The 26,153-nt window shown below is 41.0% G+C and overlaps 1 protein-coding gene across 1 annotated transcript in view; it reads left to right on the forward strand.

The window, feature by feature from the left end:
- SV2C (synaptic vesicle glycoprotein 2C) overlaps window positions 1–26,153 on the forward strand; it is a 264,723-nt gene that overhangs the window by 237,229 nt on the left and 1,341 nt on the right. Inside the window, exons 7-12 of the mRNA XM_049768762.1 lie at window positions 6,388–6,498; window positions 7,084–7,172; window positions 10,513–10,677; window positions 16,426–16,559; window positions 18,349–18,552; window positions 19,233–19,392. Of these exons, the coding sequence (XP_049624719.1) occupies window positions 6,388–6,498; window positions 7,084–7,172; window positions 10,513–10,677; window positions 16,426–16,559; window positions 18,349–18,552; window positions 19,233–19,392 (863 nt within the window). The remainder of the gene's footprint in view (window positions 1–6,387; window positions 6,499–7,083; window positions 7,173–10,512; window positions 10,678–16,425; window positions 16,560–18,348; window positions 18,553–19,232; window positions 19,393–26,153) is intronic.

Here is a 26,153-nt window from a genome sequence, read left to right on the forward strand (position 1 = left end):
AGGTTTTCAAAATTATTACATGACTCCACATGACAAATTTGTCTTTTCTCACAATATAATGAATTATCACTCATCCTTCACAATATAGTGAATTTCCTTCATCTCCTTTTTAAGCTCTTCCTTCTATACACGTATTTAAATAGATTTTTCACAATTTCTTTTTAATCCTAAATTTTATATTAGGGGATGCCATCTATTTAATGTACTTCTATCTCCTAATAGACCTGAGCTTCAGACACACCTGTCCACAAGGGTTTTTGGTATATTCTTATGCGTATTATAGCACTTCACGTTCTGATTTTCTAAATATGAACCAACCTTCAAAGTCCTCAAACTTTAAGGACCAAAAAATGGCTCATTTGAGGGCCAGAAAGTGACTTAAAGCACTTTCCCTGCAAGTCTATGGTTGTGAGTTCAAACTTCAGTACCATCACATTCTGGATGCAGGGTCCTTTGCAATCAGGACAATCCCACTGATGGAATCCCTCCAGAGAGGGTTCTAGAATATGACTCAGTGACGTCATTGTCAAGGCAATACTGCCAACCCCACAGTTCAGGGATCCCCAGCAAGAAAAAAGAGAAGAGGGCCTTTAAGCTTCTGCCTTATTCCAAGTTCTATCAGCAAGAATCACTAACACTTAATAATAATGCAATGTCAAAACCATAGTGTCAAAAAAGTAAGAGAGAGGGAGAGAGAGAGACAGAGAGAGACAGACAGAGACAGAGAGATGTAAAATGCCTGCTCAGAGGTAGGTAGAGGGGGAGAAGTGGGGAAGGAAACTAGGGACATGGTCAGAGGCAGGTGTGGGGGGAGAAAATTGGGGACATGGTTGTAGAAAATGTGCACTGGTGAAGAGTGACTGAAAATCATGAACAATGTTGTAACCAAGGTGCTTAAACAAAATAGTTATAAAAAAACCACTAGCACTATCATTAATGGAACCTGTTAGTTCTTTTTTCCTTATTATATTCAAGATTACTATCCCTTTTATTCTCCTAAAAATTACTCATCCATTTCCATTACTTTCCATTCTTTACTGCCATTGATTTGGCCCAACCCTTGTTATTCTCTATTTTTTCAGAAATACAGAATTCTTTGTGGTTGACCAGAATACTGTAAAGACTTCCTACTTGAAGTGCCCGCCAAGTACTTTTGCATAAATGCCAAATGACAGCATTCTTCATAAGCCTCAACTCAAATTCTTTTGTTCAAAAAAATTTTCTCTTTCACTCCCAGCTCAACTTGAGTATCTGTAAAATATGTCTCTTCCATCTGATATAGAATTTGACTAACATACTTTCACCATGTGTTATTGAAGGGTACCATATTTTATCATTGTAACTACAGTATCTAGTATCAGTCCTGTCACTTCTTTCTGTTTGTATCTTTCTGTACTTCACCCAGATGTGCTCAGGACTTACTCCTGACTCTGTGCTCAAAGATCTCTTCTGGTGGAGCTCAGATAAACTATATGTGGTTTTGGGGGTTGAATCCAAGTCTTCTGCATATAAGGCAAGCATCCTACCCACTGTCCTATCTCTCTGACCTCAATCCTATCACTTTTGAGTGCCAGTGAATAAACAAGAACTAATGGGTGGTGAAGTTACATTGGGTGATAAAAACAAATTTGTAATTAGAAATCTGGAGTATCACAAAATAGCAACATGGATGATCTGATTTCACTCTGTTTTACTTGGCCATTATTTTCTTTCTTTTTTTTTTATTTAAATAATTTTTTTATTTTAATTTTTTTTTATTTTTAATTATGAGAACAAGGATGCAAAGAAAGAGGACAAGGTAAAGTTACAGTGGAAGGACAATACATAACATAATTCTCAGAAGTCCCCTTGCTGATATCCCAACTTTGAAATTTCATCCAAAGAACATTAAGATTGTAACACACTATAATATTTCTTAACAGCACGCAAGGCAATCTAAAGCCATAAAACTTACATAACTCCTTAAACATTACAGGCATAGCATTTTTTTTACATTTCCATATTCATGCATATTAGCTTAAGTTAACCTCAAATCTTAACTGGGTTCTTTTTAAGGATTAGAGTCAAAGGAGCACAGCAAAAATGGTGTTAGAGTGGCAATTGTTGTTTGCATAGGCCCACCAAAATATGAGGGACATGGAAAGAAATAACCTTGGCCTAAATACAAAAAGACCTGACCCCTGAAGGTTCCTGGCACAAGACCAACTCTAGGCTCCAGGCAAGCTAGATCGTCCAATCCAAGACATTGTCTGTAGTGCCAACACACTTATATTTTTCACACAGTCTCTGTTGTTGGTATCAAGCTTCTGTATTTAAGATCCTGGAATCTGTATATCCAACATTGAAGTCAGGATGTGGAGCGTCCTCTGGTTTCACCTTACAATCAAAGGGCAATGCAGGGAGCCCTGTCCTGTAAGCAAATCGTTGTTGTTGTTAAGTCTTCTCAGTGTTAATGGAAGTCTCTTTTGAGCAGGACAATGTCTGAGCAGTGTAGAGTCTTCCTTTGTAGAGGATTGCTTCCAGATGATGCTATAGACCAGCCTGGATGTTTTGTGGATGGCTTCCCTGGTTCAGGGAAATGCCCTTTCTTCTGAGGTCTGTGCCAGGTCGTTATGTCAATGTTCAAGGTGTAAGGTCCCTTTGCACTATAAGATTTGTCTGTACCAATCTCTATTAGATAGGATCTAATTTATATGTATAGTATTTTCCCATTTTAATGTGCCTATGCAAAAAAGGAGCAATGCCACGTGGTGCTCTTGGCCCATAAGAGGGTGATAAGAACAATTATGGTTCAATCATAAGCATTAATCTGGGGACTCTTTCTCTAAGATTCCTTGTTAAACAGCTCAAAAAGAGAAGATGAAAAGCGGTTAGAATCGTCACTATATAAGACAACATTTAGTAAGAATTATAGCTGTCAGAGAAAAAAAACAAAATATTCTAAAGAAATATGTGTCCATTTCATGTATCTTGAAACAGTGTGGGGTTGTTACACACAATACACGGCTTTGGTCTGTGACAAGGCTTGTACACTACTGATTAAAAAGAGTAATGTAGATTAGAGATGTTTGGGGGGATAGAGAGTAAAGGAATAAAAAAGAGCTTTGTAGGGATGTGGGAAAGGGCACGATACAAAATAAAGATTCTGGATACTTAAAACGTAACATAACAGTAAGGAATACTCTCAATATATGAAGTACGCGCGGGGGCTAGCGCCCCCGCGCGGTTCTGTAGTTTTGGGATGCATAGGGAGGGATTTCTCCCCCCTCCCCTCAGGGCCCGATTAACCAGGCGTGGCCCTGAAGACCCACCAGGTTTGGGGGGATCTTGGCCCCCTGGACTAGGAGTTCAGCCCAGGGGACCTGTTTGGCCATTATTTTCATTGAATTTGAGGATCTTTGTTACATATCCTTGCATATATGATGTGAAAGACATTAAGAGTCATTACATCGGGGCTGGAGAGAGAGCATGGAGGTAAGGCATTTGCCTTTCATGCAGAAGGACAGTGGTTCGAATGCCAGCATCCTATCAGGTCCCCTGAGCCTGCCAGGAGCGACTTCTGAGCATAGAGCCAGGAGTAACCCCTGAGCACTGCCGGGTGTGACCCAAAACCAAAAAAAAAAAAAAAAAAGAGTCATTACATCGACTGTCAAATGGCAAGTTGGTATCTGGCTGCTTTGGATGTCATCATATCTTCAGAAAAATCTGTTGACATTATCCTTGGCAGGGATAAAACATATATAGTTCTTGTCAAATTCATAAAAAGCTGATCAGGATAACAGGATGAGATAGATTGTGGGATTGCCACAAAGAAACCATTCAATTTCTTTTTACTCTTTACAGGCCTCTTCCTTTTTGTTTACTGAAAACTTGTTCCTTGGTTCTTTCCTTAACCAAAGATGGCTAATTTCAGTCATAACAGCAGCTCTTCTTCCCTTATTCATTTCTCTTCTATTGCTGAAGTACTAGGTTTGATGGTGATTATTGAGGCTTTTGACCTGGTTGCATGGTTCACTATGAGTATTTGCTGGCCAGTTACTATAACTTGACTTGAGAGAATAAAAGCATTGATGCTCTAAGAATAAAAGTTGGATTAGAACTTTAAAAGCCTGGGCTTTTGTTTTTGGGGAAATTTTGATTACCATTAATTTTCTCAGGAGTGATGGGTCTGTTTAGATATGCTAGATCATCCTGGTTTAACCATGGAAGATGCAAAAGCTACCCACAGAATGGGAGAAACTATTCACCTAATACCCATCAGATAATATTGAAAATATACGAGGTAGTGACAGAACTTAACAAGAAGAAAACAACTAACCCCATCAAAAAATGGGGAGAAGAAATGAACAGACACTTCCTCAAAGAAGAAATGCAAATGGCCAAAAAGACACATGAAAAATGCTCCACATCACTAATCATCATAGAAATGCAAATCAGAAGGTGCGCCTGCCTTGCTTGCGCTAGCCTTGGACGGACCGCGGTTCGATCCCCCGGTGTCCCATATGGTCCCCCAAGCCAGGAGCAACTTCTGAGCACATAGCCAGGAGTAACCCCTGAGCGTTACCGGGTGTGGCCCAAAAACCAAAAAAAAAAAAAAAAAAAGAAATGCAAATCAGAACAACTATGAGGTACCATCTCATGCCACAGAAACTGGCACACATCACAAAGAACAAGAACAATCAGTGCTGGCAGGGATGTGGAGAGAAAGAAACTCTCATTCACTGCTGCCCTCTAGTCCAGCCTTTATGGAAAACAATATGGAAATTCCTCAAGAAACTGGAAATTTAGCTCCCATTTATCCAGCAATACCACTCCCAGAGTTATACCCTAGAAACACAAAATACAATACAGAAATTCCATCCTTAGATCCATATCCATTGCAGCTCTATTTACAATAGCCAGATTCTGGAAACAACCAAGATTCCCTTCAACAGATGAATGGCTAAAGAAACTGTGGTACATATACACAATGAAATATTATGCAACCGTCAGGAGAGATAAAGTCATGAAATTTTCCTATACATGGATGTACATGGAATCTATTATGCTGAGAGAAATAAAATAGAGGGAGAGAGATAGATACAGATATAGATACAAAAAGTCTCACTCATCTATGGATTTTAAGAAAAATAAAAGATATTATTGTAATAATGCCCAGAGACAATAGAGATGAGGGCTGGAAGGAGCTGCTCTTGATATGAAACTCACTACAAAGAGTGGTGAGTGCAGTTAGAGAAATAATTACACTGAGAACTATGTAGACAATGTTAATGAGTAAGAGAAGTAGAATGCCTGTCTCGAATACAGGCAAGGGTTGGGGGAGATTTGGGACATTGGTAATGGGAATGTTGCACTGGTGAAGGGGAGTGTTCTTTTTATGATTGAAACCCAACTACAATCATGTTTGTAATTAAGGTCTTAAATAAAGATAATATTTTTAAAAAGAAATTAGAAGCCCAAATTCATCAAATAAATAGGTTCCATACACAGCTATATCTGCGTATTTTAATTAAAACAAAAAATTCTTAACTGAGGAACTAATCTCTGGATATTTTTATATGTTCACATGCATTTTTGCAGTAATGATTCAAAAAAAGACCCTTTTGGTTTTATCACTTGGGGCAAGAATCACCATTTTTTCATTTGCTTCCCACCCACCCCCATTAATTCCTGCCTTAGTTCTTTTAGGTCCCACTAAAATGTATATGTGGTCCATAATACCAAAGGTTTCTTATGAACAGGGTGATTATCTAGTAATTATCTCATAATTTTTTTCTCCTTTAAAAACAAATTGTTTAAATAATAATTAAAAAAGAAATAGGTAGCTGGAGAATATATGAATATAGGAGAAATGGATGAGGTAGTTCAAGAGGTAAAAAGTTCCAAGCTATAAAATAAGTTGGGGACTGGAGTGATATAGTTCAGAGGATGGGGTGCTTGCCTTGCACATACTGATCTGGGTTCTGATCTGGGTTCAATCCCCCTGAGCCCTACTGAAGTGATCCAGAGCTAGGAATAAGTCCTGAGCATTGCCAAATATGGCAAAAACAAAACAAAACAACAAAAAATAAATAAATAAAATAATTAATGGGACTATAATGAATAACTACAATAGTTACTAAAGGTAACACTTTTATGTTGCTTGTTTAATGAACCTCATCACAGGGGAAATGTAACTAGAATTGAAGAGATGTTATCTAGATTTATTATGGTGATACGGTCATCATCAAGTCTTAGATCAAACACCTAGTCATCAATTTGTCCACCTAATATATGTTGCATTCTATTGTCTTAGATTAATTATACCTCACTAGAGAAAGAAATATTATAAACTTAGTCTCTGAGAGAGAACTCAGCAGGTTTTGCTATATTTATCTTTTTTTACAGGTAAACAGAATAAAAATCCCAAAACAAATAGATGAACTGGTCGAAATTGAGAGTGACACTGGAGTTTGGTACAAAAGGTGTTTTGTTCGGATCCGCTCAGAACTGTACGGAGTAAGTAACAAGCCTGCCCTGACTTGCTGACCACCTGGTATATTTGAGGTTAGTTAAAGGCAGGATTGAATAGACCAGTTCCATGAGCAGGGGCCCTTTTGCTCAGGACTCCTGGATACCTGGATTAGAAGTGGATCATAGGGTCTCTTTGGGGTGAGCTGCGTAACCATGACTTCCCATCTCTGGAAAGATGGTGCCTTAGTAGTGAAGGTACGATCAATTTTGACTCTTTCCACTGGCCTCCGGAAGCTGAACAAAGAAAACTCCTGAGGCCAGGCCAATAGCTCAAGTGGTAGAGCATTCACCTGGTATATTAAATAACCTGAATTTGGTTCCCAGCTCTCCAGACCCCCAAGAACACCCAGGTATTTTCTCAATGGGCCCTAGCATTGCCAAATGTGGTTTATATATAAAAATAAATTAAATTCCAGTATTTATATTTTGTTGTCATTTGCATTCTATGTTTAAATGTATGTTAACCAAAGATAACTCTGTAATAATTAGGTTGAGGGAACTGAGGAGAGAGGGGTGTGATTACCTAGATAATTGCATTAAAAACAAAACTAAATCTCAAATGTTTCACAGATTTGGCTGACTTTTAGGAGATGTTTTAACTACCCTGTCAGAGAAAATACTATCAAGCTTACAATTGTTTGGTTCACTCTGTCCTTTGGGTAAGTGATACTTCACTTCTTGGTGAGTGACACCCTTTTATTTCTTCATAGTAATTCCCAATCTTGCTGCACTTTGCTTGTGCTGTTTGTTTCTATTAACCTGCTCAGAAAAAATTTCTAACCTTAGATTTGCTGACAAATTAAATTTTTTGCAAACCACTTCTTTTCTCCTGACATGAAGCTCGGTTGCTAAATCAGTCAATTGTGTATAGAGTCTGCTAATCTTCTGTATGATTTGTTCCCTCCTCCATCCACCACCACTTTTATCCTCATTGCTCAGCTGCAGTCATACTTGTTCCTCCGTGAACATGCCTCATCCTTTCCATCTTAGCCCTTCACTACCCTCTGCACAGAATGCTGTCCACACACCTGGCCTGCTCAATTCCTTATCTCCTCTGAGTCTTACCTCCAAGCCACCCTCTCAGTGACTCCTGCCAGAGCACCTCCTTTAAACTGGAAGTGCCTCTGTACTCTCTTACTCCTTCACTTTGCTATTTTCCATTTATATACTGGGAAATATTATTTAAAGAATGAAGTTCTATCTTGCCCCCTCAGGAAATCTGTAAGAACATAGATTTTAAACAATTCTATTTTCTGGTATGTGTCTATTCCCTGACATGTGCCCATGGCCACATAATAACTGCATGCCATCAGCAGAATAAAACACACATGTGGGGCAGACCAATAGTACTGCAGGTATGAAGTTTGCCTTGCACATGGCCCAACACAGGTGCAGTCCCTAGTATTTCATATGGTCCCATGAAAACTGATAGAAGTAATTCCTGAGTGCAAAGCCAAGAGTATCCCTTTACATCAGCCAGATGTGCACCACCCCCCTAAATAAAGAGAAGGTGGAGAGGAACTGAGCAATAATAATAATACTTGTCTTGCATGTGGCCAATCCAGGTTCAATCCCTAGCACAGTATGGTTCCCTGAGCATTGCCAGGAGTGATCCCTGAGCACAGAAAAAGAAATAAACCCTAAACAATACCAGATTTACACTACCAAAATAAAAAAAAAATGGGGCTGGAGCAATAGCCTAATGAATAGGACCCTTGTTTTGCATCCTAGGTTTCTTCCCTAGGATCCCATATGGTTCCCCCAAGCCTGCCAGGTATAATTTTTTAGTGCAGAGACAGGAATAACCCCTGAGTTCTACCAGATGAGGCCCCAAAACAACAAGAACAACAACAAAAAGGTGGGGAGAAAAATTAAGAGTTGATCTAGTGACTTTCAAATATATCTGTACAATTCTAAGTTGGCCTGATTTGTTTTTGATTTTTTACATATCAAATGTTATTGGTTTACAATATTGTAAAATTTCAGGTATAACTTATTCAACTTATTCAGATCAGTTGACTCTTACTGCCTGATAGATCCTAACATTTAAGATGAAAGTTCCATCTCTGAATGTCCTTAAAATTAAAACTGGAGCTATTTCAGATGACCCAAGTTTCTCACTGCTGTGAGGTAAAAAGAAAGACAAGGAAAGTGAGGCAAAGAGAGCTAACAGCTCCTTCTGTTATGTCACTTGGCCATGCTGCTAAATTTTAGTTTTAATTTAGCATTTAAATTCTAGAAAAATCTTTAATCTGTGAAGAAACAGAAGGCTGTAAATTAAATATAGATTAGGTGCTTACTATATGGTAAACACTGACAAGGCACAAAGAAAACCAAAGTCCTCTCAAGATGTGAAGAGTTCATGAATACTTAATCAGATTTAGTATATTTGCTTCTTTATTTACTGGCCACCTCTTAAATTTTATTATTTTCTCACTGATGTGCTAAAAACCACAAATACTGCCTAGTGTTCAGTGATTTACAGTGGATGTTGGTTTAATCTATTAAAAATTAACTGAAGCACTCTTTGAAGTAAGTCAATGCCAAAGCAGTGGTAGGTCTTCTCTGGTAGAGGCTTGGATCCTGGCAATGTTATAGACAATTGTGGTTGTTTCCATAGATGATATCCATTGTCAGGTGTGTGTGGGCTATGCCCATTCTTCTGAGGCCTAAGCCAAATCATTATGCCAATGTTCGGGGTATAAGACCTAATTGCATTACCAAATTTGTGTTCCCATCTCTATTAGATAAGAAATTGTTTGCATGTGTATTATTTTCTCATTTTAATGTGCCTATGCAAAAGAGAAGCAATACATCTGGGGGCCAACGAAAAAAGTCCAATATTCCCTGTAACTTGGCTCAAACATGAAATCTATACAGAGATACTCTACTACCAGTATTGCTTATAAAACAGATCTTAAAGGGGGAAAATAAAACAATCAAATAACAAAACCAGTGGGCAAAACTGTCACTATATGAGGATGTTCGAAAAGAGTTATAGATGTTAAGGGAATACATCTGAGATATACAAAGGAGACCTATGCAAACAACAGCAATTGCCACTATCACACCTTTACTATATTTTTTTATTCTTATCCTTTAAGGGAAAAAAATACAATTTACTGAACTTAAAAACAAATAACTGTAGTAGAATGCCTGTCTCGAATACAGGCAGGGGATGGAAAAGGGGGAGAGGGAAATGTTACAACTGGTGAAGGGAGTGTTCTGTTTGTGACTGTAACCCAACTATGATCATGTTACTTAAATAAAAAATATATTTAAAAAAAAAGAAAAAAATTAACTGAAGTGGGGCTGGAGAGATAGCATGGAGGTAGGGCATTTGCCTTGCATGCAGAAGGATGGTGGTTTGAATCCCGGAATACCATATGGCCCCCTGAGCCTGCCAGGAGCGATTTCTGAGCATAGAGCCAGGAGGAACCCCTGAGAGCTGTCAACTGTGACCCCCCAAAAAAATTAACTGAAGCTCTTCCACGTTATCCATGATAGATATTCCAAATGGGATGACTCTATTTGTTGGGGTTTTTAAATTTTTATTCTGTCAACTTTAGAGTAGTGCAATTTGAGACTGCCTTTCCTTTCTGAGTCATTTCTTTTCAGTCTCTTATTTTTTAGTCAACCTCTCTCTCTCACCTAGGATATGGGGTTCCTCAGCATAGCTGGTTGGTGAGGGAGGGGGAAAAAAGTACCAAAAAAATATCATCCCACAGGATAGGACTGTTAGACGTATTTCTTCCCTGAAAAGAATTTCAGGAATTATTTAAATTGGGTTCTACAGGTAATTATCCCAGACCATCTCTCTAGCTTGATGCTTCAGGTTTCATTGTAGAGGTGACAAGGTGGTTAAGATTACTCGCTGATCTTTTACAGTGTTATGGAACTGTTCATAATCAAGAGTGCTTTTTGTGGAACTATTATTCAAATCATCAGGGAAGTCCTTGTTGGTTCCTTTACACAACTGGTCTTTCATTGTCTCTGCAGGTACTATGGACTGTCTGTCTGGTTCCCTGATGTCATTAAACATCTACAGTCAGATGAATATGCATCGCTAATGAGAAAGGTGCAGAGAGAGAAATATGCAAATTTCAGTATTAACTTTACAATGGAAAATCAGATCCATACTGGAGTGGAATACGACAATGGCAGGTCCAGAAACTTTGAAATAACTTGTTAGCTTAATTCTTTATTAGCCTTCACTGCACTAAAACTTGCATAGATTTGTTTGTTTTGTATATTTAATCATTTCAGCCTGAATATAAATATTTACAAAATAGTTTAAAAGAAAAAGATGCACATGTGTCCATTACTTCTCTTAAAATGATATATGGGGGCTAAAGAGATAGAACAGGCATTACGTAGTTTGATTCCCTTTACCACTGGTAGTGACACCTGAACACAGAGAAGTAAAAGCAAGTTAAAAAAAAAAAAAACTACTACACCTAAATTTGAATTTATTTATATTTATTAAGAAATGGGGGCCTGGAGAGATAGCACAGCGGCCTTTGCCTTGCAATCAGCCGATCCAGGACCTAAGGTGGTTGGTTCAAATCCCGGTGTCCCATATGGTCCCCCGTGCCTGCCAGGAGCTATTTCTGAGCAGACAGCCAGGAGTGACCCCTGAGCATCACCGGGTGTGGCCCAAAAACAAACAAAAAAAAGAAAAGAAAAGAAAAGAAAAAGAAATGGGCTGATGAACAATGAAAATTTAGAGGCCTGGAGAGAAACAAAATTAAGTTCTTGAAAAATGAAGATTATGAGAAAATTAGATGCGTTTTAGAATTTTTTAATTCAAATAAATCTGAGTTGTAATCTGATGACACTTCCATATGCTTCTATACTTCTTTTTTGGGGGGGAGGGGGCACACCCGGTGGTGCTCAGGGGTTACTCCTGGCTGTCTGCTCAGAAATAGCTCCTGGCAGGCACAGGGGACCATATGGGACACCGGGATTCGAACCAACCACCTTTGGTCCTGGATCAGCTGCTTGCAAGGCAAACGCCGCTGTGCTATCTCTCTGGGCCCGCTTCTATACTTCTAAAAGAGGAATACATTTATAATTTTTTCTTCAATGTGCTGAATCAAGAAGTGGAATCCAGTTCAGAGAGATAGCTCAATTGGTAAGCGTCTTCTTTGCATGCAGGAGACCTGAGTTTGACTCCTAACACCAAAGAATCCCCTGGACACTGCTGAGAGCAACCTCTCAATATGATCGGGTATGACCAGAAAAATAAACAAAAACAATCGGGGTTGTTAATGAAGAAAGTTTCAACTAACGAGCAAGAGCTAAAGAAAGTTCGGTTTCAAGTAAAGACAGTTAAGGACTTTGAAAATACAAAATAAGTTAGCAAATCACATTTTTTTTTTTGAGCCTGGATTTGTAGTGCCTCAATGCAGCAAGAGAATAAAGCTGAGGGAAGTGGTTTTGATTCATTCTTTCAGGGACAAAAGAAAGCCCTGGACAAGGTCATTTGTTATCTTCATTATTTGTTGTCTGAGAAAAATCAATACTGGTCTGAGTTCCCAGTGGTTTATATTATTCTTAGGAAACCATCTAAATTTCAAGTGTGTTCGAAGTGAAAATCTAAAATAATCAGTTTTCCAAGGCAAAACCCAGTTTGGAAAGATGAAAAAGAATTTTGTGGGATCCTTATGGTTTGAGGCACAAAGAGGAGAGGATTGATGTGGAGGGAGATAATTGTTTGAACTGGCAATTCAGGGAGAGGCCTAACCCTAATCCAAACCACAAGGACCACCTTTACTCTCCCACAGAAAAATGCCTCAAGACTACTTATTTTTCAGCAGAAATCTTAGAATCAGGAATGTAATTTTTGGGTGAAACTGATTTACTTAAAAAATCATGTCATGGGCCCGGAGAGATAGCACAGCGGCGTTTGCCTTGCAAGCATGGACCAAAGGTGGTTGGTTCAAATCCCGGTGTCCCATATGGTCCCCCGTGCCTGCCAGGAGCTATTTCTGAGCAGACAGCCAGGAGTAACCCCTGAGCACCGCCGGGTGTGACTCAAAAAACAAAACAAAAAAATCATGTCATGGGCCCGAAGAGATAGCACAGCGGCGTTTGCCTTGCAAGCAGCTGATCCAGGACCAAAGGTGGTTGGTTCGAATCCCAGTGTCCCATATGGTCCCCCGTGCCTGCCAGGAGCTATTTCTGAGTAGACAGCTAGGAGTAACCCTTGAGCACCGCCGGGTGTGGCCCAAAAACCAAAAAAAAAAAAATCATGTCACTTTCTTAGAAGTTTTTAATATATATCTTTGTGTCTTTGACTCATTTTGGGGGGTAATATTTTAATGGTATAATTAGGATATTTAGTGATTCTGAAGTATGTAAATCAGCATTATAATAACAAATGATAGTAAAACTTCAGAAATCTTGGAAAAACATTTTGTTTAGAAGGTGATAGAATTCGGGCTTGAGGGCCGAAGAATTTAGGGGTCTGGACTCCTCATTGTGGGTTTTTTGGGTTTTTTTTTTTTTTTTTTTTTTTTTTGGTTTTTGGTTTTTGGTCAGGGGTTACTCCTGGCTGTCTGCTCAGAAATAGCTTCTGGCAGGCACGGGGGACCATATGGGACACCGGGATTTGAACCAATCACCTTTGGTCCTGGATCGGCTGTCTTCAAGGCAAACGCTGCTGTGCTATCTCTCTGGGCCCCTCATTGCGGTTCTTAATTAACTGGTCTAGCAGTTCAGTGCAAGGGCCTGGGGATGTGATGCTGTTTCACAGTGCAGCACCAGGAATTATGCAGGTTACCTGAGGCACTTGAAGGCCTCCAAGGCTGTACCTGGCCATGCTCAGGGTCCCATTTGGTCCTGGAGTCAAACCAGTGTTGGGCACATGCAAGTCAAGTACTTTTTAACCCCTAAACTATCTCTCTGACCCTATGATCAATTTTTCGTTGTTTTTAGGAACATTTAAAATTTCACTAACTTCCTTTCTTAAAATTCGTTTTTCTCAAAAGAAAGAAAAATATTTCTTCCCAAGTAATTATTTGCATAAGAAGTCATTACTTGGGGCCGGCGCTAGCTAAGAAAGGACCAACGTTAGAACCCCCGGCGTCCCATATGGTCTCCCCAAGCCAGGGGCAATTTCTGAGCACTTAGCCAGGAGTAACCCCTGAGCATCAAACGGGTGTGGCCCAAAAACAAACAAACAAACAAAAAGAAGTCATTACTTTCTGAAATTTCTTTTAAAATTTTCTTAATTTCTCAATAAGTTTAATACACTCAGTTTACAAAGATATATTAAATATTCAACATACAAATTCAGTAAAATTTTGAATTAAGTTTATTTTGTCATTGTAGGGTTTTTGTTTATTTTATTTCACTAACTTTAAAACTTTTTCATGGAAGCTTGAAAGATGATTGTAATTATATTCAAGTAAAAGTAAAAATATTTGAAACCGGGGCCGGGCGGTGGCGCTGGAGGTAAGGTGCCTGCCTTGCCTGCGCTAGCCTAGGACGGACAGCGGTTCGATCCCCCGGCGTCCCATATGGTCCCCCAAGAAGCCAGGAGCAACTTCTGAGCTCATAGCCAGGAGTAACCCCTGAGCGTCACAGGGTGTGGCCCAAAAAAAACAAAAACAAAAACAAAAACAAAAATATTTGAAACCAAAAAATAAATTAGTTTTTCTCATGGGCCGGAGTGACACAGCTGGGAAGGCCTTGCATGTGGCCTACCCAGATTCAATCCCTGGTATCCCATATGGTCTCTCAAGCCTGCTAAGAGTGATTCTGAACAGGGGCTGGAATGGTGGCGCAGCGGTAGGGCATTTGCCTTGCACGCAGCTGACCTAGGATGGACTGCAGTTCGATCCCCCGACATCCTATGTTGTCCCCCAAGCCAGGAGCAATTTCTGAGCTCATAGACAGGAGTAACCTCTGAGCATCACCAGATGTGCTCAAAAACAAAAAATAATTTTTCTCTCCAACATCTTGATATGACTCTTTTTAGGTACTGATATAGAATAATCTCCAAGATAGACTTCCAGGAGGACAAGCCGGGTTAATATCTTACTTGAGGAACTGGGAACTGGCAATAATGATTCTCTCCAAACAAGAGAGTTAAGTGCCTTCAAGTTGTACAAGAAAGAAGGCCGGAGAGATAGGACAGGGATGGGACATTTGCCTTGCATACGGCTAACTGGGGAGGGACCTGGTTTGATTCCTAGCATTCCATACGGTCCCCCGGCCTGCCAGGAGTGACCCCTGAGCACTGCCGGGTGTGGCCCACCAGCCAATCAATAAAGTTTAAAAATATAAAAGATGTACAAGAAAATACATAACTTTCTCTCTTCAACATTTTGAATTTTGTACAATGTGTACTTAGCATATATATTATCTATTCAAAAATTAAAATTGGTCTCCCTTGCTACAGCCAGTTCCATTTCAGGAATTTGTCATCATCAAACATACTCTTATTTATCCTCCTACCCTAGTTTATATTATGGTCCAGGTAGTGTTTATTATAGAATGGGTTTGAAATAAGATTGCTTTTGTTGTTGTTGTTGTTGTTGTTTTTGAAATAAGATTATTTTAAAGCAGCGGTTCTGTGGCACAGTGCACTTGGAACTGATATATGCAATTAAGCATGAGGGTGAGAACAATTTTTAAAGCATTCTATATTTTCTTTTTTGTTTTTGGCCCACACCCAGCAGCACTCAGGGGTTTCTCCTGTTTCTGTGCTAGAAATTGCTCCTGGCAGGCTCAGGGGACCATGTAGGATGCTGGAGATTGAATCCAGATACATCCCAGGTCGGCAGCATGCAAGGCAAATGCCCTACTGCTGTGCCATCTCTTCGGCTCCCATTTCTTTCCTTTTTCAGTGGCCCACTTTTAAGTCAACAAAAATGTCTCTGAGAAGGCTTCATCATTCTATACTTTGCTAAAATAAGCAGAGCTTTTTGCCATTCTAGTTAGTTCAGGGAATACCTATTAACTGAAAGAAGAAAAATACTCTTGGAAAAAATCTTGACCCCCCTGAGTCAATCCTTCCTTAAATAAATGAAGTCTTCAGAACAAATGGAAGTTCCTACTCTTGAATGAAGGAGCCTAGGTTGGGTTTTCAGCTGAGGAAATAGACTTTTTTTGGGGGTGGGCCACACCCAATGACGCTCATGGGTTACTCCTGGCCATGCACTCAGAAATCACTCCTGACTTGGGGGACCATATAGGATGCTGGGGAATCGAACTGCAGTTCATCCTAGGCTAGCACAGGCAAGGCTGACACCTTACTGCTTCCGCTACCACTCTGGCCCCAGGAAATATACCTTTATTCAAAGTTAGTAGCAGAGTACATCCTCAGGTGGGAATCATTAACCTCAGAGAGAGAAAAAAAATTTTTTTTTTGGTTTTTGGATCACACCCGGCAGCGCTCAGGGGTTACTCCTGGCTCTATGCTCAGAAATCGCTCCTGGGAGGCTTGGGGGACCACATGGGATGCAAGGATTCAAACTACTGTCCTTCTACATGCAAGTCAAACCCCCTACCTCCATGCTATCTCTCCAGCCAGAGAGAATTTTCTAATAAAGACAGGCAAATAAATAAAAGGCTTTGGTTCAAAATAAACAATTAATAGCCTGAAGTAATCTCTAAACTGTCAACCCACAGCTGTATGTGCCATAAACCAATTTTGCAAAAAGCCCATTAATGTTACCTTGAATTTCATGTCCTTTTTTTAGTGGAAAATCATATTGGTGAGCAGAGGTCATCAGAACACAGGTTACATAAGGAGAAAGGAACAGCCCAGAATTTAGGAAGCACATAAACCTTTATAATGAAGAGACTACAGAGTGGGTTATGTCATCTCCTAACTTGTGTGCCTTAGTTTCAAACTCTGGTGGATTCAATCACTGACATAGATTTTCTCTGTGTATTGGGCAGATTCCTCGGAGTCAAGTTCAAATCTGTCACTTTCAAAGACTCTGTTTTTAAAGCCTGCACCTTTGAAGATGTGACTTCACTCAACACCTACTTTAGGAACTGCACTTTTATTGACACTGTGTTTGATAACACAGGTAGGTGTCTGCTTAGTCCTGACTGGGGGAATGGAACAGAAATGTGATGTTTATATGTCAGTGTGGGCAAAGGCTATGAGGGGAGTGGATATTGAAGTGCAGTGAATGAGTTTCTGGATCTAAGTTAAGCTTGTTTTGTCCTTAATCAGATTTTACACACAAATGTACCTTGAAAGTTAAAAGTTGAAAAGAAAAAATACTCTCTGCTGAATTTTAAAAGCAAATAACCTGTAATTTATTTGTTTTGATAATCCTGGTTTCAGAATTTGTTATTTTCATTAAACTTGCCTGAAAGATAGCCAACAAAAATAGATAATATAAAGGTGTATTCAGTAAGATACAGGTTTTCAGCTCAATAATTTAAAGGAATCTGGAAAAGGTCTCAAATGGAAGAAAAAATGAAGGGGGAGAGACATTGATTAAGCACCTTCTTACTTACTATATGCTGCTTCCTACAAAGCACTTTAAGTAATCATCTTTTTCATTTGAACTGCCAAGACTTAGAAATAATTTGACTGCAAGCATAGTCTGATGACAACTGACTTTACTTTTTTGTTTGTTGGTTTGGTTTGGTTTGGTTTGGGGCCACACCCAGTGACGCTCAGGGGTTACTCCTGACTATGCGCTCAGAAATAGCTCCTGGCTCGGGGAATCATATAGGACACTAGGGGATTGAACTATGGTCTATCCTAGGTTAGCCATGTGCAAGGCAAACACCCTACCACTGCACTACTGCTATGGCCCCCATGACTTTTCTTATAAAAGGGCCACACTAAGCGGTGCTGGTATAGAGAGGACCTAACTAGTGTTCAGTCCGACACTATTTAACTTGGTGTTTGGGGATTGTTTAACATTGCTATTGCTGTCTTCCAAATCAGCATTTCTCAACTGGTAGGAAAAATATGGGGTTCAAGATATTCCAAGGGAAGAACAGGCTGCTTTGCATGCAGCTGACCCAGGACAGGCCTGGGTTTGATCCCTAGCATCCCATATTGTCCCTGAGCAATACTGTCCCCTGCCAGGAGCAATTTCTGAATGCAGCGCCAGAAGTAACCCCTGAGCACCACCGGATGTGATCCAAAAACAGGAAAAAAAGAAAGAAAAGAAAAGAAACATAGGTCTAAACTATCCACTCTCTGATCATCAGCTCTTTGGAGCAGATCATGAGTTTAAGGCTCACCACATTTTAGCTACACTCTAAGCAGCCCCTTGTGATATCCAAGTTCTAGAGCAGTCAGTAGTAAGGACCTTCAAGGAGGCTGAGTTTTGCCAGTAGACTCTTGCACTGAAATTAGTAATTTGGTCTCAGAGACCAAGGAAAGTCCTGTTCCATCTCTGTGCCTCAGAGACCCACAAAAATGACATTTATAAGGTTGATTCATACACATTTTGAAACAAATTGCTTTTTATAATTGCACTATGAAAGCCATTAGTACTATAACCATCACCCTTATGCAACGCAGTCATTAAAATGAAGTAACATCATAAAAAAGGATAAGCAAATATCATAATTCACAATGACCAACAACCATAAGAAATTGGAAGATATCGTTAATGAGTTTCTTTTTTCAATAAAGGTATTTCTTCATTCGGCTCCTTTGTACAGTAGGCCTTCCATGGGCAACAACGATCTACATGGTTGAGCCAGCCCAGGCTCAAGGTCCTCAGAGGTTTACAGTAAATGATTGTTCTTTCTGAATTCTCAGCAGACTTGCTATACACTGTCAGAAAATGTTTACACTATCAGGTTATTCGAATCTTCATGCATTTTCCTCCTCTCTGTCCACAGATTTTGAGTCATATAAATTCATTGACAGTGAGTTTCAAAACTGCTCATTTTCTCACAACAAAACTGGATGTCAGATCAGCTTCGATGATGACTACAGTGCCTACTGGATCTATTTTGTCAACTTCCTAGGGACCTTAGCAGTATTGCCAGGGAATATCGTGTCTGCTCTCCTAATGGACAGAATTGGTCGTTTGACCATGCTAGGTAGGTTCTGGGTTTCAGGTGGACATTCAGGAGCTCTTCTTGCAAACCAAAAAGCTCAACTCTCTAGCACATTCTCCAGTTCTTAGAAATTCAGACCCTGGGGCCGGAGAGATAGCGTGGAGATAAGGCGTTTGCCTTTATTGCAGAAGGAGGGTGGTTCGAATCCGACATCCCATATGGTCCGCTGTGCCTGCCAGGGGCGATTTCTGAGCTTAGAGCCAGGAGGAACCCCTGAGTGCTGCCGGGTGTGACCCAAAAACCAAAAAAAAAAAAAAAAAAGAAAAGAAATACAGACCCTGCAGACGAGAGGAGAAACCCCTTCAAACCCTTCATTGGAACTACATCTTAGTGAAAATTCCATCTAATTACATTTCATCTGAGCAGCTTCCATGAGCTTACAGACTGAAAAACTAATTATGTGTGACTAATATGTATTTTTCCACTTAAGTAGCTGAGTAATTGATGTGCATTTCATGCTCACAGTGTTCAGAAGGCAGTTAGAGATACAAACCTTCCATACAGGTGAATACCCATGTACCACAGCTTTCTGCAGCCCCCTCTACAGTCTGTCCACCAGACCCTCTGCATGATTCCATTTCACTGCAAGCTCTTGAAGACCCCAGGTGTCTGGAATAAAAGCCCTTTTGTTTGTTTTTAGTGTTTTTGTGGTTTTTTGGCAGGTGGTTCTATGGTGCTCTCAGGGATCAGCTGTTTCTTCCTTTGGTTTGGCACCAGTGAGTCCATGATGATCGGCATGCTATGTCTGTACAATGGATTGACAATCTCAGCCTGGAACTCTCTTGATGTGGTCACTGTGGAACTGTACCCCACGGACCGGAGGTATGTTGACCTGGGACTCTAACAAGAGTCATTTAGCCTCATGATGTGATTGTGAAAAGTCATAGAAATGAGCCAAATTGGCATTCTTCCCCCTCCCCCCAAGAAATTGAAAACCAGAAAGTAACTGTCTTCTGATATTTTTAGTTTCTCTTGTATCTATTGAAAATAAAATAATCTTGTATTGGGTCAGGGGAATGGCTCAAAGGGCTGAGTGCAGGATCCCCAGTACCACTTCCTGAGCACTTAACTATGGCGAGCCCCCACCTCCCAACTCTCACACACACACACACACACACACACACACCACACACACACTTTTTAAAAGGGTATGGCAATAAAAAAGAGACAGGAGAGATCAAGTAAGGAGAAGGTAGGGGGCTAAGGAAGGAGGGAGGGAGGGAGGGAGGAAGAAGGAAGGAAGGAAGGAAGGAAGGAAGGAAGGAAGGAAGGAAGGAAGGAAGGAAGGAAGGAAGGAAGGAAGGAAGGAAGGAAGGAAGGAAGGAAGGAAGGAAGGAAGAAAAGAGGGAGGGAGGAAGGAAGGAAGAGGAAGAGGAGGAGGAGGAAGAAGGAAGGAAGGGAATTTTCCCCAACCATTTTTATGAGATCCTTCATGGATCTCAGGGCAAGGAGCATCCATCACAAGAATTGAAGAGATCCAGGATTGCTTTACTGGCTCAAAACTCTGCATAGAACCCCCAAGCTCCACAGTATTTTCAGCGGTACCCCAGCACTGCACACCTGCCTCTCTGGTGTGATCACCTATTTTTTCCCCTTCTGTGTGCTCAGTTCCCAGCATGATCTCTGTAAATAAAACCATGCCCCTACTCACCCCCTTTTGCTGTCACCAGTCAGCTATGGAATGGTTCTAGCATGTTGAGTTAATATCAAAACGCTTTCCTCAAAAATTAACCAATTTTGTCTTCTAGCAAATGTCAAACCCTTTATTATCTCTGTCAGAAGTAGACAGTAAGAAGATAAAAAAAAAATGTGTTTCCTGCTTATAAATGAGTTCACTCCCAAATAATTATTACTGTGGAAGCAAATATTACCTGAGATACCAGTGTACCCCCACAGCAGTTCCTCAGTCTGCTATTGTTTTGGGTTTCTTGTTTGTTTATTTGTTTCAGGGCCACACTCAGCAGTGCTTAGGGGTTACTCTTGGCGCAGTCAGGAATTACTTCTGGTAATGCTTGGAGAACTATGTGGGATGCTGGGGATTAGCCTGGATCAGCCACATGCAAGACAAATGACCTACCCACTGTACTATCACTCCTGCCCCTTTCAGTCTGTCCTTGACTCCAGAGAAGTTCTCTCTCTTCTTGGTGATCAAACAAGCCTTTGCAGGAAAGCCCTGGAGAAAGCATAAAATGCTGACAGGCCCATCAGACTTGGGCTGGTCACAGAGCAGTGCCCCTTTCTGGGGGGAAGGGGGTGTCAAGAGATAGGACCCAAAGGGCTCAATTGTTGCCAATCCTAGAAAATGTTTGCTAAGGAGACGACTTTTTTCCCAATTCAATGGCATATCTTGATTTTTTGTTTTGTTTTTGTTTTGGGGAGCACACCAGCAGCAGTTGGATTACTCCTGGCTCTGCACTAAAAACCACTCCTGGTTGGCTCCAGGAACCACATGGGATGTCAGGAATCAAACCCGGGTGGGCCTGCAAGACAAATGACCTACCTACTGTTCTATCACTCTGACCTCTTGAATACTATTCTTGTCACCAATGAACAATTGTCTCCATGTTATCACACCTCACATATATTTCTCTTCTTCTTCTTCTTCTTTTTTTGTATTTGGGCCACACCTGGTGACACTCAGGGGTTACACCTGGCTATGCACTCAGATCACTCCTGGCAGGCATGAGGGACCATATGGAACGCCGGGGATCAAACTGTGGTCCATCCTAGACTGGCATGGACAAGGCAGACGCCTTACCACTTGCGCCACCACTCCGGCCCCTCACATGTATTTCTAAATTGTTGTTTAAAGCCCTAAATAATCATACCTGTCCTATTAAATTCTTGATGAACTTGCTTTAAATCCTGTGGGCTTATATTACTGATGCCTTTCAATGCTATACTAATTGTATAGCAAATTGCCAACTAGACTTCTGCTATAAGGCATTATTTATTTGCTGTCAGTCCCCACTACATGAAGTTGGAAGGCCACAGGTGCTCGGTCTTCCTGCTTTACTGTCATAATTCAAGTAAAAAAGGAATGAAAGAAATGACCAGTTTTTTAATTTAGTCATTTATAGGCTATGTCTCCCAGAGACTTCCAGTTGTCAGTTCCCCATTTCCAGAGAAGCTCTGTTAGAATTTCACTTCCTCTTTTCCCATCTCCACTAACCATGTGGTAAACATTTCCCCATGACTGTTCTCCACTTCCTGCCATTTTCTATGAATGCATCTAAATGGATAGATGGTCTATGTGATGTTCTCATTGCCATGACTTGTATACATTTCCCCAATCTTGGGAAGCTCCCAGTTCTCCAGCAGCATAGTGACAAAAATCTTAGTTTTGTGCTCTATCAACTCACTTAAAACAAGCATATGCAACATAGGGAAAACGTTTTTTTAATCTTCTCAAATATTTAGGTTTTTCTTTTTTTATAATAATTTTTATTTTGAGCAAAGTGGATTACATATCTTTCACAGTAATGTTTTAGGTACATATTAGCATTGAATCAGGAGAATTTCCATCACTAAAGTTGTCCTCCCTCCACCCCTGTTCCCAGCTTGCATCCCATATCTCCCACCCTTGCCCCCGGGCTACTAGTATAAGTTGACCCCTCTGTGTCTAGCTTACTACTTAGTGATCATACAACTGTTTGGTCTTGTTACCATCCATTATGTCCCCCCTCAATTTGAGAGGTAGAGCTAGATGGTTTAAGTTATGTGGTTGTTTGAAGAAAAGAAAAGAAATAAAATGGAGGTAAAAATCAAATAAGCCAAAAATAGGCAGAGTCCTTCTAGAGGCTCTCAACATCAGTTTGAGAGAAGAAAGGGAAAAGGGAAGAGAAACACCACAACAATACAAAAAGAAATATCTTTTTAATGATTCAAAAAAAGTAGAAAGCAAAATTATATGCATTGTCTGACTTTTAGAAATGTGGCAATGATTGGGAGCACATGAAAATGGTTTGTGGGAGGAGTGGGTAAATGTTTTGTCATTTCCTTGAGTATATAGTAGTTAACCCAAATCAATTTAAAGCTAAAACTTCCTCTGGGATAAAGTTAGGGCTCTCCACCCTTGCTGATACCTTATCACACCAGGCTTCTGAGAATACCAATGACTGGGTTCGTAAGTAGAGCTGTTGAGTCATCATTTCCATGGGCATGGCTCTAGCATTGGTGTGCCACATGTTTGAACTACAGTTGACACTAATGCTCCTTGTTTCAACCACATGATAAGGCTGCGGTTATGTGAGGTTAGGCAGATTGTAATCCAGACCCCAAGTTAGGAATAGCTGCATGAGGAAGGGGAACACTTGTTTGGGAGCTGGAGAAGACAGCACAAATGCAGCAAGTATTTGATAGAGTGATTACTTCCCTGAGGAAAGGGCCATTTTATGTTGTGGAACAGAAGCACTAATGTAAAGAGGCCTTATATTGTGTATCACACCAGACTTTTATCTGAAGAACTATTTGGTAAATGAAAACAGGCTCTTTAGGAATAAAAATTTAATCATTTTATGTAGAAGTTTCAAATATCTTGGGGGCAGAGCGATTATACCGCAGGAAGGGCATTTGCCTTGCATGTAGCTGACCTGGTTCAATCCCCAACATAGTGTGTGGTTTCCTGAGCACTAACAGGAGTGATTTCTGAGTGCAGAGGCAGAAGTAACCTCTGAGCGCTCCCAGGTATGGCCCAAAAACGAACAAGGAGGAAGGAGAGGAAGAGGGGGTGGAGAGAAAGAGGAGGAAGAGAAGTAGTAGTAGCAACAGCAGCAGTAACAGCAGCAGTAGTAGTAGTAGCAACAGCAGCAGCAGCAGCAGCAGCAGCAGCAGCAGCAGTAGTAGAAGTTGGGACCAGAACGATAGCAATCCTCAGCATTCAATATGGTTCCCTGAGCCTTCAGAGTGATTTCTTTTTGTTTGTTTATTTGTTTGAGGCCCACACCCATTGATGTTCAGGAGTTACTCCTGGCTATGCACTCAGAAATCGCTCCTGACTTGGGGAAACCATATGGGACACCGGGGGATCAAACTGCCATTTGTCCTAGGCTAGAGCTTGCAAGGCAGATGGCTTGCCTCTGCCACCATCGTTCCAAGAGCCAGGAGTAACCCCTAAGCACTGCCAGGTGTGGCCCAAAAACAAACAAACAAAACAAAAATAGACTCACTGTATGCTTTAAGCTTTATGACACTCTGGAAAAGCAAGATTATAGAGACCAAGTAGAGGAAGAAGGAATGATTGGGGAATCATAGAGATTCTTTTTTTTTTTTATAGGGATTCTTAATTCTTCTATGTGGTACGTGCAGTTGGATACATGATGTGTTTATCAGTGTCGAAAGAATGTACCACACAGGCTGGAGTGGTAGCACAGGCAGTAGGGCATTTGCCTTGCACATGCTAACCTGGGACAGACCTCAGTTTGATCCCCCGGTGCAACCTCCCGTGGGGGACCCCCGACCCTCGGGGGTGTGGAAATGAAGGTTGCTAGTTATTAGTGGGTTTGCCTGAGCAGAACCGACCTGTAAAGAAGAACTTGAGAAGTTAGTAAGAGAAGCCCTCAAGACTGCACATGCTGTTCAAAAGGGATTTATTGTCGGGGGGGGGAATCAGCTTTTAAGGGCTGAAATACGTCAGAGGGTGTTACAAGTTTTCCACCAATCACAGTTACAAGCATTCATTAGCATAAGCTGGGGCAGGTAATAGGGAGGGGCAAAGAGGTAGAGAGCACGTTTTACTTGAAAGCATGAGATTCAAACAGAGTTCTATAAATTATACTCAACAAGCATAAATAGAACATTAGCTGTAATCCTAATAACCTTTTGCTAGCACAAAGGCAAGTTGCTCTATATTTTTCTTTCTGGCTGGATGTATTGGGCTGCTTTGAATTACTTTAGTATTTGTCTATTTCCTTTGTTCTCAAGGCATGGGCGCCTTTGGTCACGTGGGTGACCAGATTAGGAATTACTGAGGTGTCCTATGTTCTAGGTTTCATCAGCTAGGCTCCCCACACCCCGGCATACCATATGGTCCCCCAAGCCAGGGATGACAATTTCTGAGTACATAGCCAGGAGTAACCCCCTGAGTGTCATCGGGTGTGGCCCAAAAACCAAAAAAAAGAAAAAAATTTATCACACAACGAAAGAATCTCAATTCAATCTGTGGTCTCTAGTTAATAATAAAGTACAAATAACCTGTCTGCTCATTCCACAGTAACAGATAGATGCCCCACACTTGTTAATAGCAAGGAAAACAGATCAATGGGGAGTGAGGCAGTAAATCATTTCTACTCTCTTTACTTTTTACTCTTCAATTGTTGTTACAGTAAAACTGATGCAAGAAGTGTCTTTTGGGGACTGGGGGTTGGGCCACACCCAGTGACACTCAGGGGTTACTCCTGGCTATGCACTCAGAAATTGCTCCTAGCTTGGGAGACCATATGGGACACTGGGGATTGAACTGCAGTCCGTCTTGGGTCAGCCACATGCAAGGCAAATGCCCTACTGCTGGGCTATTGCTCCAGCCCCAAGAAGTGTCTTTTTTTTTTTTTTTTTTGGTTTTTCGGGCCACACCCATTCAATGCTCAGGGGTTATTCCTGGCTATGCGCTCAGAAATTGCCCCTGCCTTGGGAGGACCATATGGGACGCCGGGGGATCAAACCGAGGTCCTTCCTTGGCTAGCGCTTGCAAGGCAGACACCTCTAGTGCCACCTCGCCGGCCCCAAGAAGTGTCTTTTTTAAAAGACAGAGAAGTCAGCCTCCTGGCCACCTCGAATGCGTAGGGCAATGGAATGTGTAGGATGATGTTCTTCCACTGAAGCCTCCTTTCTTGATCCCCAACACAGACCCTCAAATAGTTTTATTTAGAGATATCAGTATAGTGAGCCTCCTTATCTTAGTACAACTAGTGTGCATACCTTCCACCTGGCCAACCCAGGTTTTATCCTGAACACTCTAGATGGTCTCCCAAACCCTGCTACCAGGAGTGACCGCTGAGTGCGTAGCCAGGAATAAGCCCTAATTACTGCCAGCTGTGGCCTAAAAACCAAAACAAAAATTCTTTGTTTCTGGTTGATATTGCTTCTCTCTTCTCTTTCTCTTCTCTTTTCTTTCTCCTCTCTTTCTCTCTCTCTCTCCTCTCTCTCTCTCTCTCTCTCTCTCTCTCTCTCTCTCTCTCTCTCTCTCGTCTCTCTCATGGGAAGCTGGAGGAAAAAAAACAGGATTTGGCCACTTGCAAGGCAAAATCCCTACCTGCTGTGCCCTACTGCTCATCTTCTTTTTTTGTTTTGTTTCTTTGTTTTGGGGGCCACACCCTGTGACGCTCAGGGGTTACTCCTGGCTATGCACTCAAAAATCACTCCTGGCTTGGGGAACCATATGGGACACTGGGAGATCGAACTATGGTCTGTCCTAGGTCTGTGCGTGCAAGGCAAAGGCCCTACCACTTGCGCCACTGCTCTGGCCCCACTGCTTATCTCTTAAGAAAAACAAAAGGATTGGGCCAGAGAGATAGCATGGAGGTAAAGTGTTTGCCTTGCATGCAAAAGATCAGTGGTTCAAATCCCGGCATCCCATATGGTCCCCT

The sequence above is a fragment of the Suncus etruscus genome, chromosome 2 (genome assembly GCF_024139225.1).
Source record: "Suncus etruscus isolate mSunEtr1 chromosome 2, mSunEtr1.pri.cur, whole genome shotgun sequence".
NCBI classification, from domain to species: Eukaryota; Metazoa; Chordata; class Mammalia; order Eulipotyphla; family Soricidae; genus Suncus; species Suncus etruscus.